Below are 15,256 nucleotides of genomic sequence, written 5' to 3'. Positions count from 1 at the left end.
TACAAGTTCTCCATCAGATTGTAGCTCTTTGTGCTGAAAAGCAAGTGTACAAGATTAATTTACAGCTTAATTAAATATTGAAGCTTATAATTAATACTCTGAACAGTTATTCTTGTAAATAATAAGGTTTTACAAGCACTAAAGAGAGTATATGTTGAAGTAGACATCTTCTATATATGCAAACCTCTGTAGCTTTCTAGTACTGAGCTGGAGAGTAAGTTGAACTCTGTAGCTTTCTGGCATCTAACCAGAAAGTAAGTGAAACACCTGTTAAATGCATATAGCAAGCAAATCAAGCACCTGGCAACACTAAAGCCATGGTGAACCATACAGACAAACCAGAGCACTGAACTCTTAATCAGAAGACTCCAACAAATTTCTCTACACTTCAAACCAAGTTTAGATAGTTGAGTAGGCTCAGAGATGGCCCACCAAATGACAAGCAGGAGCTTAGGAAGGAGAGTGAACTTCAAATATTGTGCAGAATGATACTGCAACAACAGAAGATAGTATAACAGCTGGTACAGCAAATAAGTCTCTTGTCAGGTCAAGAAAGCACTGCAAATACACCTGCAACAGTGCAGGAGAACCCAGAGCAAGAAGCTTAACAAGAAGAGAATGAACTAGAAGAATTTGTCAGCAATCTTATAGATACAAATATGCAAACCAGCAAAGTAATCAATCAATTCATAAAGATCTTAAAAACAGTAAAGAAGTCTATAATCCTGGCTGGAGCTAGTAACTATCTAGCATGAAGCAAAGCCATTCTAAAGATAGCTTATCAAGTAAATACTGAAAAAATTATTCTGGAAAGACAAGAGATCTCACCACAGCCAGAAAACTCAAAAATTTTATAATACTGAAACATTCAGAATAAATGACTATATAGCTTAATTAACAGTATAATATCTGCACAAGCCAGAGAACACTTTAAGAAATCAGATAGTCTTAGTGCTTACAAACTCTGGAAAGCTGTAAGAACAGTCTTTCAAGAGAGACCTGAGATACAGTAGAAAAGCCTATTGACAGAGTTAGTGAGAATAATACTACAGTCTACTGGCTCAAAAAGAAATTATATAGAAAGATTTCTAGTAATTTATAGAAAATTTAGAAGATTAGAGTTCAAGCAACTGGATCACACTTTACATGATATCTTGAAGATAAATATTACATCTTGATGAAGAGAGTTCATACAGAACTGATTTGATATGGCATGCCAGAGCAGAACAAATCTACTGAAGAAGAATTTGGAAGACTTACTGAAGAATATTCTTCACTAAATTCTCAAGAAAGACCAGAAGAAAGACAGATCTACAAGACTAAATATAAATGCAATAACAAGCTCAGATCTTCAAAGATCTTATAAGAATACAAACTTCAAATTCAATCCAGAGAAGAGCTTACCACAAAACTAGAACTGCTATACCTGTGGCAAACCTGGCCACTTAGCTAAATTCTGCAAATCTAACAAGAATATAAAGCCTAACAAGTCTAAGAAAGACTCTAAAGATAAAAGCAAGAAAGCAACAACAGTTGCAATAGACAAGATTCATTCAGTTTATAAAGCAGTCTTTTCTACAAGAGAAGCTCACAAATTTACAAACAGATGAATTCTTGACTCTGGAGCCAGATTCCATGTAATCTCATATATAGATCTAGTTCAAATAGACCCAAAGAGCTATACAACACAACTGCTTATGGCAAATGATTCAAAATCAGTCACCAGAGAATTTGACACAGCCAGTATTTAAATCAACAATGGTGAATTGAGTATTGGGAAGGTTAGAATCATGCCTGACCTCCAGATTAATCTTATAAGCTTTGAAAAGCTTATACAAGATGACTTTACAGTAGAACAGCTCTATATTAATAAAGAACACATCTTTCTACTAGAATCAGCAGATAAAACACAGAGCTTTGAAGCTGTACTTAATAAAGATGACATTCTAGTTTTACAAATATCTAGAATATGCAATTTACTAGCATATGTGTTTTCAATGCCTACAAAACTTCTAAAGCCCTGCTATGTAACAGTAACTCTAGAGAATAAAGATGATGTGCTTTTAGCACTAAATCATCTGGCAAAAACACCAGAAATCAAGAAGAACACAATGGCCAATTGGCACAAATGCTAGAGGCATCTCAACACCCATGATATAGCTATTCTAGCTAGAGATCTGAGAATGGCAATGTGAATAAAGAGAGTGAAGAAGCTAGAGTTCTGTAAAACCTGTACTAAAGCTAAGCAAGCTTACAATTTATTTGAATCTAGAACACACTCTATAAAGTCTGGAGCTAAAATTTTTATTGATATTGCAGGTGGCAGCTGTACTCTATCTACAGACTCTAATTCTTCAAGCTATAATAAAGTGAAGTATTTCCTACTTATAATAGATAATACCACATAATACAGATGAATCTATCTTCTGAAGAAGCAGATAGAAGCTCCAGAAACTCTGAAGAACTGGATTAATATAATTAAAGCATCTACTGAACAAGAAATTAACACTATACTGTCTGATGAACCTTCTGAATTAATGAGCTAACAACTGGCTGAATTCTACAGAAGCAAGAGTATACAACAGAAGATTATATACTCATATACATCTTAACAAGATAGAATAAGTGAACAAGAAATACAACTTCTCTGTAAACAGACAAGAAGCATACTTATAGACTCAGAACTACTCAATAAGTTATGAAGTAAAGCTCTCACTACAGTCTTCATGATGGTGAATCTATTGCCTATCTCAGTGCCTCTATATAAATGCAAGAACATGAAGCTGTTGACACTCTTTAAAGTCTGAACAGATCACCAACCTTATTGCAGATGAGTTTATAGATGAGAATGTGACATCTACATGAAGATTTTGAACAAATTCTTAAAGCTCTAATCTAGATTCAAGAAGATCAAATTTGTAAAATATCATGGCATGTACATCTACAGGCTTTGAAACCCAGAAATGAACAGTATAATGATCTCACAAAATGTTATATTCAACAAAAAATTGGATCAAACCCCCACAAATTTACTAACCAAAGCCAAATATGTTGAACTTCTAAAGGAGTACAATTATATAGATTCATTAAATAGCTGGCAACACAAGCTACTAGCTTATCTTGTGAAGAAGAAGCCAGAAATTATGAAGAAGCTTGTGAACAGTAAATTAAAGACTCTAGAGCTCACATACCTGGACAAAGAGCAAGAAATTCTCTCAGATACTACAGAGAAAGAAGAAGCAAATAAAGCTAAGCTTCCAGTATTCAGCATACACACAGACATATCAAAATTCATCACCAAAGCCAAATACTTCAAAAAGTAGCTTTATTAAAAGAAGACTCTAGATGTTAAAGTCTTCAAGTTACAAGAGAAAGATATCTGAATTCTAGTCAAGAAGAAACCTGAAATGCAGATTCTCTCTAACAAATAGATATTTGATAAAAAGTTCAACAATACAGATGATACAGTACAATTCAAAGCCTGTTAAATTATATACAGGTTTGAACAGCAAGAAGATGTTCACTACAAGAAGATCTATACAGTAGTTGTTAGTGAATCTACAACAAGAGTCTTCTTCACTATCTCAACAGTCAAGAACTGAAAGATTAGAGTCTTTAATTTTGTGACAGCTTTTTTAAATAGCACTCTTTCAAAGAATAAACATGTATATGTTTAACTACTCACTGAATTCAAGCACAGGCAGGGTAACTTAGTAGAGCTCTTATATCAGAGACTCTACAGATTAAAGCAAGCTGCTAGACTTTAGTATCAAGCAGCTACTAACTATCTGAAATCTCTAGGATTCCAGATCTCTTCATATAATGTAGAGTTACTCTACCATAAGAGGAAACAAATCTATCTAATTCTACACATTAATAACTGCTGTATAATGAGACTCAATGAAGCTGAGATAGAATAGCTTATTGAGAAGCTTCAGAAATGCTTTAAGATCAAGAAGATTACAGAACAAGACTGTTATCTAGACATGCAGATTTAAAAGCAGCCAAATGAAGATCTTTTTATGAACCAGAAACAGTATATTAAGAATTTACTGAGCAAACATGAAATAGAAGACTGTAAATCTTCCAAAATGCCAATAAAGAAAGAAATAAGCATTGAATTTGTGTCAGATCAGACTCTCAAAAATAGAGTTAATGAACAGATCATGTCTACAAATTACAGAAAAGATCTGGACTCTCTATAGTTTCTAGTTATGTGTACAAGACCAGATATTATATTCACAATAAATTATCTGACAAGATTCAACAGCAGGTCTAATAAAGAGAGCTGGACAGTATTCAAGTAGATTCTACACTATCTCAAGAGCACAAAATTAAAAGAAATAGTCTTTAAAAGAGATATAAATTCTGAAGGCTTGAAACCAGCAGCCAGTTTGAATTCTGACTGGACTGAAGCTGACCCTGTATACAAATTCACCAGTAACTATATTATTATTATGAATGGAGCTCCAATATTGTGGAGATTACAGTGCCAGATGTCTGTCTTGAAATCTACAATCAAAGCAGAGTATTTGGCAGCTAGTGAAGCTGCTTGTGAACTGGTTTAGATCACTGACCTGTTGATAGACACCAGAGTAATTAGTGAAGGCTCAGTAAAGCTAAGAAGCTCTAAATTAAGTGTTGACAACAAGAGAGTGATTAACTTAGCCAAAGCTGAAGCTATAACATGAAGAGTACATCATATTAAGATTCAGCATCATATGCTAAGAGACTGGGTGTAAAAGAATAAAATCTTGATTGAGTATGTTAAAAGCAATGCAAATAAAGCTGATGAGCTCATAAAGACTTTCATAATGGATCTCTACACTCAATTCATAAGCACAATAGGGGTGACAGGTTAATACAAGAAAATATAAAGATTTATCAGTAAAGTCAATGAAAATACTGTATTACAGCAAACAGAGCTAAGCCTAAAGAAGAAATAAATCTGAATTTTGTAATTAATTTTTATTACAGATTTGAGAGATTTGGAAGCTTTGGATCTTTGTGGCTCTTGCTTGCTGCTGGAGCTCATTGCATGAGGGGGTGTTAGGTAATCCAACTAGCACCTCACTCACATGACCCACATAGATTAGCTGAGATTCCCCTTTAGGTAGCTTAGTGAACGACAAGCATACAAGTCCTCCATCACAAACCCCTTACACGGACGAACAACACCCGCGAGGGCCCAGGGCCTGGGCTCGCGAGCTGTTGGGAGTACATGTGTCCTCGCGAGGCACTAAGTCACGTGCTCGCGAGCACACATAAAAGGCCGCCACTGCGCGAACCCCTTGTTGGGAGCCAGTGGCAATCTTGTCTACAAGTCATACATAGCTGCCAATACCAGACCTTTTACCTCGCGTACTTTTTTCTACGTACAATTCCTCCTATAGATTCATTGTCACGCCGATCCACACGTACGATCCTCACAGATAGTTGCTGTGTATTTAATAGTCTCACATGTATATTAGATTAGGAATTGGGTGTAATCAGAGAATGTAGTTGAGAGATGAAGGAGGTTTCAAAATAGTTAGTATCTTTTGAACATCAGAAGCCGAGCGGATGCCATTATGAGAACTCAAGTCAGTTAATACTGATCCCAGGCACCTTGAGGTGGAAAATGAGATTCCTCTGATTCAGCTAGAACAGGTCCTCCAACAACATCCGCGGTAGGCTCCTCAAGAGGCCCTTTGACATTTTCTAGCGGCTCAGCGATAGTATCTTCAGGAGGACTGCCTGGGGTAAATTGCGCCTCTTGACAGGGTTCATCTTTGCCCCTCCCCCAAGTGCCCCAGATATCTGGAGGCGGAAGAGGAAGTTCCTGTGGGTCAGCTGGAATGGGGTCTTCGGCATTTTTAACATATAGCTGCTCAGCGATGGCTTCTTCGGGAGAATTGTCCGGAGCAAGCTGCCCTTCTTGACATGGTTCCTGCTGGCTAGGGTACTCAGGGTATACGGCATGGTCTGCCCTGGGTGGAGGTCAGTGTTCCGGCGCTTATGCTGCGGGGTCCACCAACACAAGCAATCCTTGTGGAGAGGTACGGAGTACTGGACACATTTATGCCAGTAGAATAGAGTACAGCGGCAATGGACCAGCTGAGTTGTTGAGGATGTGGTGACAGGAGTGATGTGGTCATACCAAGGCTGCCATTGGCTTCAGTGTCTGCGCGTAATTTAGCTTATGACATCCAATCAAGAGTTGTGAATATCAGATTGTCAGCCTTTGTCCAGACTCCTCCTTTCATTGGCTGGGGCCTGGGTTCCGCCTTCCTGAAGCACCGTCGCAAGATATGAGGGGGGAGTGCCAAGACAAAATTGGTGCTTTGGCCCCGCTACCTGAGTGTGTCTGATATGACACATCATTTTCTTTTCTTTCTTTCTTTCTTTTTCCCTTTTTGCAACAGTCTCAGCTTCCGTTGCCTTGTGGTCTGGGAGAGTCTTTCATGATTCGCCAATGGGTTGCTCAGATCAGTGGTTGATACACTAAGAAGCATTTCTTAGAATGCGGACCAGTCCTTCCAATGTCAACGCAAATTTTTGATGCAGGCCTTCAGCCCAATCACCTTGCGAACCTCAACTCCTCGCCAGGGTCCATGCACCCCGGGTTGGTGCCTGCCTTAACAGGCGGCATGAGCTGCAAGGGCCGGCTGCCCACATCCAGTCAATGGAGTTTCGCAAGGCCCCGGAGACAACACAGGCTCTCTCCTTTGGGTCTTTTTACATGTTAGACACTTGCAGAGTAGTGAATAGGGGCCTTCCGAGGCTGCCAAGGGTGCCGGCTTTTGCTATGCCACTGCGAGATGACAAAGGCAGTAGTGCCTTCCTCGTCTGATGGGCTGCTTCTCCACTCATCTGAGTTGAGGCAGCAACCCCGGAAGGGAGCAATCCAGCGTCATGGAGGGGGGGAGAGGGGGGGTTGGGGGTGCTCAAAGACTGGCGCTCGCTGGGATGGGACCGTTGTTCCATGTGGTGCAGCCGGGCTACTTCAATCTTTACCTCATTGATTGCAGTTGTGCAATGGTGAACTCCTGTGTCTGAACAAGTCCCTGTTCACTGATAGTTAGTGGCTGCTGATTTCAAAGGGACAGCCAATCTCATTCTTAGTAACAAGAGGCTCTGGCCACTTCTCCTGCTGGTGGCTAAGGGATGCGGATGAATGGTGGCATAAATACCAGCTTCCTTCTCTCAGTGACCAGCTAAAAGAAATGATGGTCGTTTACTCCGTACATATACAAGTCACTCACTGAATTTTTGCATATACTCTCTGTCTGTTAGCCAAGCTCAAAACATGTCTTACAACAGGTTCATCCAGTCCTTTAAGAAAATTCCAAAAGACTTGTTCCGTTTGAACACTAGCACGACTGTGCGCCTGCGAGCTCAGCCGGGCCCTTTGAGACCGCAGCGCAGCTTTGACCTTCTGACGATCGCTGGAAAGGCCCAGCCGAAGGCCTTGAATCCTGACACATATGAATGTGACGATAAGCCCCCCTTACTGTAATAATGACAAGAGTTCTAACGTTTTTGTCCAGGGCCAAATGGTGCTTCAATGCGCCCGAATTCTGTAACGCAGCAGAACCTTGTCCAGTCGTTCAAGGGATCTACTGTCTATGTTTATTCAGTTCCTGCCGGTTTGTTGCAGATTCTGTTTTATTAGCCTGAGCTGATCTGAGAGGAAACAGGAACTGAACACTCCGATGACCTTATCCTTGTTCATGAATTTGGTGATCATTACTCATTGCAGGCGAGCAGAGAGATGACAGTAGAAGGTGAGACACGCTACTTAGCATCTAGCTAGGAGAAATACTTATCAAACCAGAGTTGAACGCCAAAATCACGGACTTTCTGAACTCGAAGGGGGAATGTTTGACCAAGGAAGAGCGGCAGCAGCGGTATCCTCAAGCAACCGAATAAGGTTGTGACAAGGACTAGATTAGGCGGCTAGGCATGGTGGATATGCTACAATCCCTGAAATAGGAGGTGCTGCTGTGCTCATGTTTTCAGCCATATTTCAACAGTCAGCTATTATGTTTCTATTTCACGTAATACTTGCTAGTGACAATAGTACTGGATACACTGCCCACTCCTTGCCGCCTGGACAGAATGAGCAGCTAGGTAATTGCTCAGAGGGACTACACTAACACAATTCATTGTCCCAGGCAGAACCAAGATTGTAGCATGATCTGTCACTTGCTCATCCAGTCCTCAGAATCATCAAATCCCGCCTCATGATACGGATTCTTATCCAACCATTCTTCGGCGGCAATGACATGACCAGACTCAGAATAGAACTTAGTGAGAGCCTCGTTCAACGCTATGCTGGATTTAGTAATAGTATTTCATCATTATAATACGCCGACATACCGGCCAATGTCATGGGATACGATGGTTGCAGGGAGAATCGAGACGCCTGTTCACGGAATAGAGTCAAGGCATTTGGGATGGAAGTCCCTAATAAATTTGTTAACTCCATCCGGCTTTAACGGTCAAAGGTCCGAACCGACCTTGCGGGATGCAAAGATAATGGGGCTCAGCCGTGGGCTTGCCACTGTCGACACCATCCAAGTAGTTATCGAAGGATCTTCGCGTTATCTCTTGCATAAAGTGCGTATTCGGCATAAACAAGGCTCCGTTTGAAACTACAATAGCATGAGTGAAATGGATAGACAAGAGAGTGGGCAGAGAACACCAATAAACTTACCACGCGGTGCAACCTTCGGACGCACCAGTCCATCGTCTTCAGAAACCTCAACTCCATCTTCATATTCCCAGTCGTCTTGCTCTAGCCGTCTGTCATAGAGATCTGATCTACGGTGGATTTGAAACCGGTATAATGTAGCTGGAAATACTGAGTGTTGAGACGCATATGACAGGCTGCGACGGTTCAAAGGGCTTGCACTAAGGCCAGCCCTCGCTGAAGTGGTATGAAGGAAAGCTCGAAACATTACTTCTTAGAATGTTACTTTTGTGTAGCAGGTCACTTATAAAGTATACAGGAGGTTGATCTTGAGTTTTTGCCTGAACAATTTCCAGCCAGACTTCGCTAGCACGTGACCCGATTGGAACCTCGTAATCCACCACTGAATGCCCGCTACTACTGAATGCCTCAGCGCAACGCTTCCTTCCAGCTTCAACCTCAACAGCATGGTCAACGAAGAAGCAATTCAATTAGCTCTTGAAGAATTGAGGTCGCAAGAGGTTCAAAATTACACTGAGCTTGCAAAAATGTACAATACTGACCGGCGAACGTTGGCGCGACGCCATAAAGGCAAAACAATTGCATTCTCCGAAGCAATCTCACGGCATCACAAAAAACTGACAAATTCGCAAGAAAAGACTCTTCTTCAGCATATATCTTGTCTTAGTGCTCGCGGCCTTGCTCCTACGCCTCAAATCATTTGAAATCTTGTGGTTGAGTTGACAGGTGAGCCAGTTGGAATCAACTGGGTAAGCCAGTTCTGCAGCTGCTATAAAGACCAGGTGAAGAGCGTTTATCTCTGTGCAATTGATTCAAAGCGGAAGATTGCAGATAACTCTATACTTTGAACTCTTCTATAATCATGTTAGTTTTGTTATTTTTTTGTTGTTTTTGCAGTTGGAGACTATTCAGTGCTAATCTGAGCTCTTTTCTACTAGTTGAATGAGATTATCAAGAAATACAACATTGAACCATCAAATATATACAATTTTGATGAAAAGGGCTTCCTAATTGGCCTTGGGAACTGTATAAAGCAAATTGTTCCATCAGAATCACTCAGATCAGGAAAAATCACAGCAATTCAAGATGGAAATCAGGAATTCATCTCTCTACAAGCTGCCATCTCTGCAGACGGAACTTCCAACCCTCCGGCACTGATTTACAAGGGAGGAGGTGATGTACAGAACAGCTGGCTTGATGAATACAATCCTGATGAAGAAACAGCCTATTTTGCCTCATCTCCAACTGGCTGGAGTAGTGATGATTTTGGTTTAACATGGCTGGAGCAAATCTTTGACCACCATACAAAGGCAAAGGCCGGCCGTGGAAGAAGACTCCTAATACTTGATGGGCATTCATCTCATATTAATATGAGATATGTGGATTACACAGACAATAATAGGATCCTACTTGCAGTCCTTCCGCCGCATTCAACACACCATTTACAGCCTCTTGATGTAGGGCTGTTCAGAAAACACAATTTCTGGAAGCTCTTTCATGCTGCTTGGAATAAGTCCTTTACAGCAGAGAATATTGCAGCGCTACTGGAATTTATCCATTCAATCCTAATAAGCTCTTGAATAACTTCAAGAAGCGGTCAATTACTCATCCAACTACTATTATTCAACCTCTCACACCTACTACTGCCCGAGGACTTCACCGGGAGATCAAAAAAGTACACCTTTGCCAGTCACTTCTCTCAGAGAATATTGAAAAGATTATCCATGCTAGTGAGAGACTGGTTGTTGAGAAGGAGCTATTACGCCACAAGAATTAGTCTCTTACCAAAGCCTTACGCCATGACAAGAAGCGCCGTCAACATGGTAAGGCCATGGGCCTTTTCAACAAGGAACTCCCTGGTCAGGCTCAATTCTTCTACCTAGCAAGGTTGCTGCCGCTCGGGAACATGCCACTGAACTAGAGCTTGAGAAGCAGATTAAAAGTGCTCAGGCCGAGGAACTCAAACACCAACATGCTCTTAAGAGGCAGCAAAAGGCTCAGGAAGTGGCAGAACGCAAGGCAGTAAGAGAAGCAGCCCATATACAGCATGAGAAGGAGGCTGAGGAGAAGAAGGCCCAGAAGCGCAAAGCAGCCAAAGAGAAGGCCTCTCAACAAGCAAAGCAGCAGCGGATGAAGGCTTCTGCACCTAAATCTAACACCCTAAGCACTATACAAACTTCCCTTTCTGGTAATTTGACAGCGTCAACCTCTGAGGTTGAATCTCACACTCCCTTGCCTGATTTCCTACAAAACCAGCAATCCAGTCGCTCCAGTCGCTCTATTAGCCCAACAATCCTTTTTTTCCTTAACCATACTAATTTCTATGTTCCAGAGAATACACTCTTTTAATTCCTAATAGCTAATTAAATTTAAATCCGTGGTTGTTCGTAAATCCATCAAATTCATTGAATTCGGCCGTGTTGAATGGGGCCGGCATTCAGTGGTAGCGGGCATTCGGTGGTGGAATACATTGGTATTAGCAACCAATCACCGATCAAGGTATGTGTTGACCGTTGCGCATGTCCAGGCTATTTCTCTCTGGGATGCGTGAGATATTGGCTTGCGACTATTGGCAATAGCTTGTCTAGCACCTTTAAATGTGTTTAAATGCGTCAAATTACTAAAAAGGTTAGTATACGATCAAGGGCAGGAATCAACATACCGACTGCTGATGATAGATTCCCATTACCAATGAACAAATTGCAACCAACTCGATACCAGGATACCTGAGTTACAAATAAAAGATGTCAAACATATGTAAGGGACACAACGGTCAGAGCAGAATCCTTTTATACATAGTCTCAAAATGAAGAAACTCTGGTGGAGAGCCCTAGCATGTCCGAGACCCGGAAGCTCAACAGCTAACACAGCCGGGACAAAACTACAAGAAAACATGAGAACAGATCAAAAACCAAGGTTGGATGATATATGGAATCTTTCATGAAGAACTGAAGGTTTTTGTGTTGCCCGCTTCACTTGTAGCCACGCAGAGCTATCCCACATGGCAATCATACATACTACTGATAGCTGAACAAGTTGATGTGGAAGATATACTCCCAAAGGCCCAGTTAAGCCTCCAATTGTAGTTGAAGAAGGGATTATCAAACTTTGGTATGCAAAGAATGCCTAGAGATAGAGTATTCAAATGTTGATCTCTGCAGAAGTGGGTGTCATGGACTCCTGTCCGTCTACATTATATCAAAGCAGGCTTGCCAAGTACATATGACATGCAATCCCTTTATTCAGTCTCTGTAGGCTCCGGATACAGCCGCAACCATTCTTCCTTTGTTAAACATTTCCCCCTTCCCCCCAAAAAACATGTGATTTTAGTATTCAAATCTAAGGCAGTTAATACACAGACGTGCATTTCTTCAGACTTCTGGCTCACCATCTAAAGTCATCTCTTTCCGTGCTTGCAGGGAATAATGATCCTTGAACTCGTGAACAAGAATCAGATCATCTGGAATAGGGCTCCCTATTTTGCATCAGAACTTGACCAGGTACATATGGGTCAAGGGTCTGCAGTCTCACAAACCTGCAGGTATTGAATAAATGCGAATTGAATTTCCTCTGAGGGCGTCAACAAGCCTATGCATCTTTGGAGTATTGGGTCGCATCGAAGCTCCATTGGGTGCTAAATACAGAGGGACACAGGGTTAGAACATATTAGTCTACTACTTCCAAATCATATTGATGGTAAGTTCTCACCCATGTACGTGGTTGGGCTGAGCGCCTTCGGCCTGACATTTCCACTGTACGTTAGTAGGTCGAAGAGGCCCGTTGGCCTCTGAGGGCCTGGGTATGCACGCAGACGAACAGCTGGGCCATTGTTCAGGCGAAAGAGCTCCTTTGGGATTGTGGTATAGGATTGGATAAATTTCGACATGGTACTCTGGAGCTAGAGGTTTGAGCTTGAGGTTGAATCTGCTGTCTGAATACTCCGTAGTTGTACTTGTATTGAATGAGAGAAAACTGAATGGATGGTGTTGATGCAGATCAGCTTCTGACCAATGAACATGATCAGCTCTTTCAAATCAATCGATTGATTATGTCACTCCACCAAACCAGGGCCAGTCTCACTTGCTCATAGGTTTCGTGTGCCTATGGACCCGTTGGGTTGTTGTGGAGTTACAGAGAGAAGAGTGACGGACGCGTCAAACCAAGGCAGCCATTGGCTCCAGCGTCCGCGCGTACTTAATTGAGCTTATGTCATCCAATCAAAAGAGAGGAGGCACGGGAAACCGAGGATACAGGTCAAGGGACCTCGTAAATAAAGTCTCCGGACCTCGTAAAGGTCACGTGACGCTTACTAAGGAAGTCGCACCTTCAGTACTATAAATACCATACGTGTACTCCGTACTCTGCTGTTTGAATTTTCAAATTATTTACAGTTTTCTTCAGATATATTAATTGGTTGGGAATTGATTGGGAATTGATTGGGAATTGATTGTCAATTGATTAGCAATTGATTAGCAATGTCTGCTTCATTTATATGAATCTAACATCTGATGACCAACCTTTTTGGTCGAAAACAGTTTCTAATCAATTGGCAACTGATTAGTAGCCGCTTGCCAACCAATTGTGGAATAACCTATCTTTGCCTTATAGCAGTCCTTTACCCGGCAGAAGACCTCCTTATAGTGTAGAACAACAGACCCCAGCATCTGTATAATCAGTTATTAACTGATTGGTAACTGATTAGCAAATGATTGTGTTACTTACTGTTGTGTACTCAGGCAGGACAATCTCTCCACTGGCAACACTCTTAAGATACTATTGGTAGTAGGCCTATCAATTCAATTATTTTTTAATCAATTTTCATCAGATTCCATCAAAATAACACATTTAACAGCTAAATCTACTCACATTATCGCGTAAATGAGCCATCTTCGCCGAAAAGGGGGGGCCGGCGAACTGCTTGGGAAATGCTTGGTAAAGGTAAGAAAAAAAATCTTACGTGACTTTTACGAGGTCCACTTTGGCTTACATAAGGGGTCCGGGTCATCTGCGTCCTGCGGGAAACCCACAATCACAAAACTAATCTTTGTCCAGACTCCTTTCATTGTCTGGGACATGAGTTCCACCTACCCGACAAGGTAGATGAGAAGTGGAGGATAAGAGGTGAGATATAACATAAAATTGGGGAAACAACACGCTGTTATACCAATAGTGGGAATTGCAATGAGGGCTGAGGGATTGAAGAGGGTGAAGTGACTGAGAAGCTAATATTCATCTCAATTGCTTCTGTCCCCCATAAGACTACAACATAGTAACAACAACGCATCAGCAAGTCTAGTAACTTCAAAAACTTGAGCTCTTGACATATATATGCAGAAGACCAGCTACTTTTGCAAGCTTTAGCAACTGATCCAGGGCCAATGCCTTATATCTGGGTGCTTTTCGGGAATCTTGTAGTCATTCGAGTATCAGAGGCGCAGGCACGAGTAGTGCTTAGGGAGCTCGCACGTGAGATGGATCCGCCCGGGAGCTCAGTTGTAGGGTTGTTATTGTCCCCTGTACTGGCCTTTTGCACGGACGTCCTTTCCTGGCCCACCGGAACCGTCGCCACCGCCCTGGGGTTACGGCGCATAACTGCGTGATGGCGGGAGCCGCTGGATGGAGTAGTATCCCGGGCGTGCAATGTGGTGGTGGGCAAGGCCGATGGCGGCGGCATGACGCTGCAGATAACAGTCGCATCTGAGCGTGCGGCATCACTGCTTGTGGCAGTGGGTTCCATCCTGCAGTACATTAGCACGCTAGGTCAGCGCGGATAATGAGCGCGAACGCTCACCAGGGACAGCTTGCCTCGCTTCTGAGATGGAGCCAGAGGCTGGTGTACGGCCGGCCTGTGGCGGCAGCAATTCCTGCAGAGCCAGATCCCCGGCTGCCACTTCAGCATCATCTACTGGACGGGGGACCTGGCGATTGGCAATGGACCGAGGTACAGCCGTGGCCCCATCTCCACAACCAGCTCACACTCTCTCCAGCTTGGAGGTCACTTGGAGTCGCGCATCAATCAGCCTGATGAGCTAGACAGAGGACCATCCTGCCATGTTTCCCACTTACCAACAGCTGAGGAGCCTTGGCTCTGTTCAAGATCAGCTGAGGTCACAAAACACAACCCCTCACTACCACCGGCCTCGATGGTTTGGCCTGCTAAAGGAGCACTGTCCACTGCAGAGATCCTCGCCAGCTCAATGTCAAACACATTGAGCGGGCTGGTAGTGTCCTGCAGCCGCCCATATTGCACAGGGGTCCCAAATGAACCAACTGCATCTGGTTCTGCACTTGGGTGAGCCGCAGGCGTAGGGACTGGAGGCTTCGGGGGACGAGCATGTCAAAAGGATGGGGCCACAGGAGCGGTGTGAGGGCTGGGCTTCCAGCTGGCAGCCACAGGTGGGGAGGGAAGGGGGCTGATAGAAGTGGATGTTATCAAGCTGGACCACCATTGCTTGGGGGTTAGGCAAGAGAAAAAGGGCAAGAGAAAAAGGGCAAAAGGCAACAGAGGAAAAGGGGCCGGTGAGGAAAGGGGAAGTGTGCAGAAGAGTTGGGGGATTTGGG

The 15,256-nt window shown here is 42.7% G+C and overlaps 6 protein-coding genes across 6 annotated transcripts; 1 reads left to right on the top strand and 5 right to left on the bottom strand.

The window, feature by feature from the left end:
- Nucleotides 1–5,587: 5,587 nt before the first annotated feature.
- CIMG_05130 (uncharacterized protein) lies at nucleotides 5,588–6,631 on the bottom strand (the record flags this gene model as incomplete). Its single annotated transcript, XM_001245688.2, has 2 exons — nucleotides 5,588–5,969; nucleotides 6,573–6,631. 2 exons carry the CDS (start codon nucleotides 6,629–6,631, stop codon nucleotides 5,588–5,590), a joined length of 441 nt encoding a protein of 146 aa, XP_001245689.2.
- A 657-nt stretch (nucleotides 6,632–7,288) lies between these two features.
- Nucleotides 7,289–7,911, top strand: CIMG_05129 (uncharacterized protein; the record flags this gene model as incomplete). The annotated part of the gene is made up of 4 exons (XM_001245687.1): nucleotides 7,289–7,472; nucleotides 7,530–7,628; nucleotides 7,680–7,766; nucleotides 7,817–7,911. 4 exons carry the CDS (start codon nucleotides 7,289–7,291, stop codon nucleotides 7,909–7,911), a joined length of 465 nt encoding a protein of 154 aa, XP_001245688.1.
- CIMG_05128 (uncharacterized protein) lies at nucleotides 7,378–8,986 on the bottom strand. Its single transcript, XM_001245686.2, has 4 exons — nucleotides 8,699–8,986; nucleotides 8,502–8,636; nucleotides 8,362–8,448; nucleotides 7,378–8,311 (listed from the first exon to the last, which is right to left on the bottom strand). The coding sequence occupies exons 1-4, from the start codon at nucleotides 8,940–8,942 to the stop codon at nucleotides 8,184–8,186; spliced, it is 594 nt and encodes a 197-aa protein (XP_001245687.2). The 5' UTR covers nucleotides 8,943–8,986; the 3' UTR covers nucleotides 7,378–8,183.
- Nucleotides 8,987–11,849: 2,863 nt separating this feature from the next.
- CIMG_05126 (uncharacterized protein) lies at nucleotides 11,850–12,806 on the bottom strand. The gene is made up of 4 exons (XM_001245684.2): nucleotides 12,404–12,806; nucleotides 12,231–12,329; nucleotides 12,084–12,170; nucleotides 11,850–12,034 (listed from the first exon to the last, which is right to left on the bottom strand). The coding sequence occupies exons 1-4, from the start codon at nucleotides 12,579–12,581 to the stop codon at nucleotides 11,934–11,936; spliced, it is 465 nt and encodes a 154-aa protein (XP_001245685.2). The 5' UTR covers nucleotides 12,582–12,806; the 3' UTR covers nucleotides 11,850–11,933.
- A 427-nt stretch (nucleotides 12,807–13,233) lies between these two features.
- Nucleotides 13,234–13,758, bottom strand: CIMG_13422 (uncharacterized protein; the record flags this gene model as incomplete). The annotated part of the gene is made up of 4 exons (XM_004446104.1): nucleotides 13,234–13,359; nucleotides 13,418–13,468; nucleotides 13,562–13,623; nucleotides 13,683–13,758. The coding sequence occupies 4 exons, from the start codon at nucleotides 13,756–13,758 to the stop codon at nucleotides 13,234–13,236; spliced, it is 315 nt and encodes a 104-aa protein (XP_004446161.1).
- A 135-nt stretch (nucleotides 13,759–13,893) lies between these two features.
- On the bottom strand, nucleotides 13,894–14,840 carry CIMG_05125 (uncharacterized protein). Its single transcript, XM_001245683.2, has 3 exons — nucleotides 14,762–14,840; nucleotides 14,487–14,693; nucleotides 13,894–14,433 (listed from the first exon to the last, which is right to left on the bottom strand). The coding sequence occupies exon 3, from the start codon at nucleotides 14,430–14,432 to the stop codon at nucleotides 14,079–14,081; it is 354 nt and encodes a 117-aa protein (XP_001245684.2). The 5' UTR covers nucleotide 14,433; nucleotides 14,487–14,693; nucleotides 14,762–14,840; the 3' UTR covers nucleotides 13,894–14,078.
- Nucleotides 14,841–15,256: the final 416 nt, after the last annotated feature.

This window comes from Coccidioides immitis, assembly GCF_000149335.2.
Source record: "Coccidioides immitis RS genomic scaffold supercont3.4, whole genome shotgun sequence".
NCBI classification, from domain to species: Eukaryota; Fungi; Ascomycota; class Eurotiomycetes; order Onygenales; family Onygenaceae; genus Coccidioides; species Coccidioides immitis.
This window is presented reverse-complemented; position numbering and strand designations above follow the sequence as displayed.

Coding starts and splice junctions, on each gene's coding strand:
- CIMG_05125 (XM_001245683.2), bottom strand. CDS start 14,432: ATGGAACCCACTGCCACAAGCAGTGATGCCGCACGCTCAGATGCGACT.
- CIMG_05126 (XM_001245684.2), bottom strand. CDS start 12,581: ATGTCGAAATTTATCCAATCCTATACCACAATCCCAAAGGAGCTCTTT. Junction 12,330..12,403: donor CAGCCCAACCACGTACATGG/GTGAGAACTTAC, acceptor CTCTGTATTTAG/CACCCAATGGAGCTTCGATG. Junction 12,035..12,083: donor GAAAGAGATGACTTTAGATG/GTGAGCCAGAAG, acceptor TAACTGCCTTAG/ATTTGAATACTAAAATCACA.
- CIMG_05128 (XM_001245686.2), bottom strand. CDS start 8,942: ATGTTTCGAGCTTTCCTTCATACCACTTCAGCGAGGGCTGGCCTTAGT. Junction 8,637..8,698: donor TCCGAAGGTTGCACCGCGTG/GTAAGTTTATTG, acceptor ATGCTATTGTAG/TTTCAAACGGAGCCTTGTTT. Junction 8,449..8,501: donor TTATCTTTGCATCCCGCAAG/GTCGGTTCGGAC, acceptor CAAATTTATTAG/GGACTTCCATCCCAAATGCC.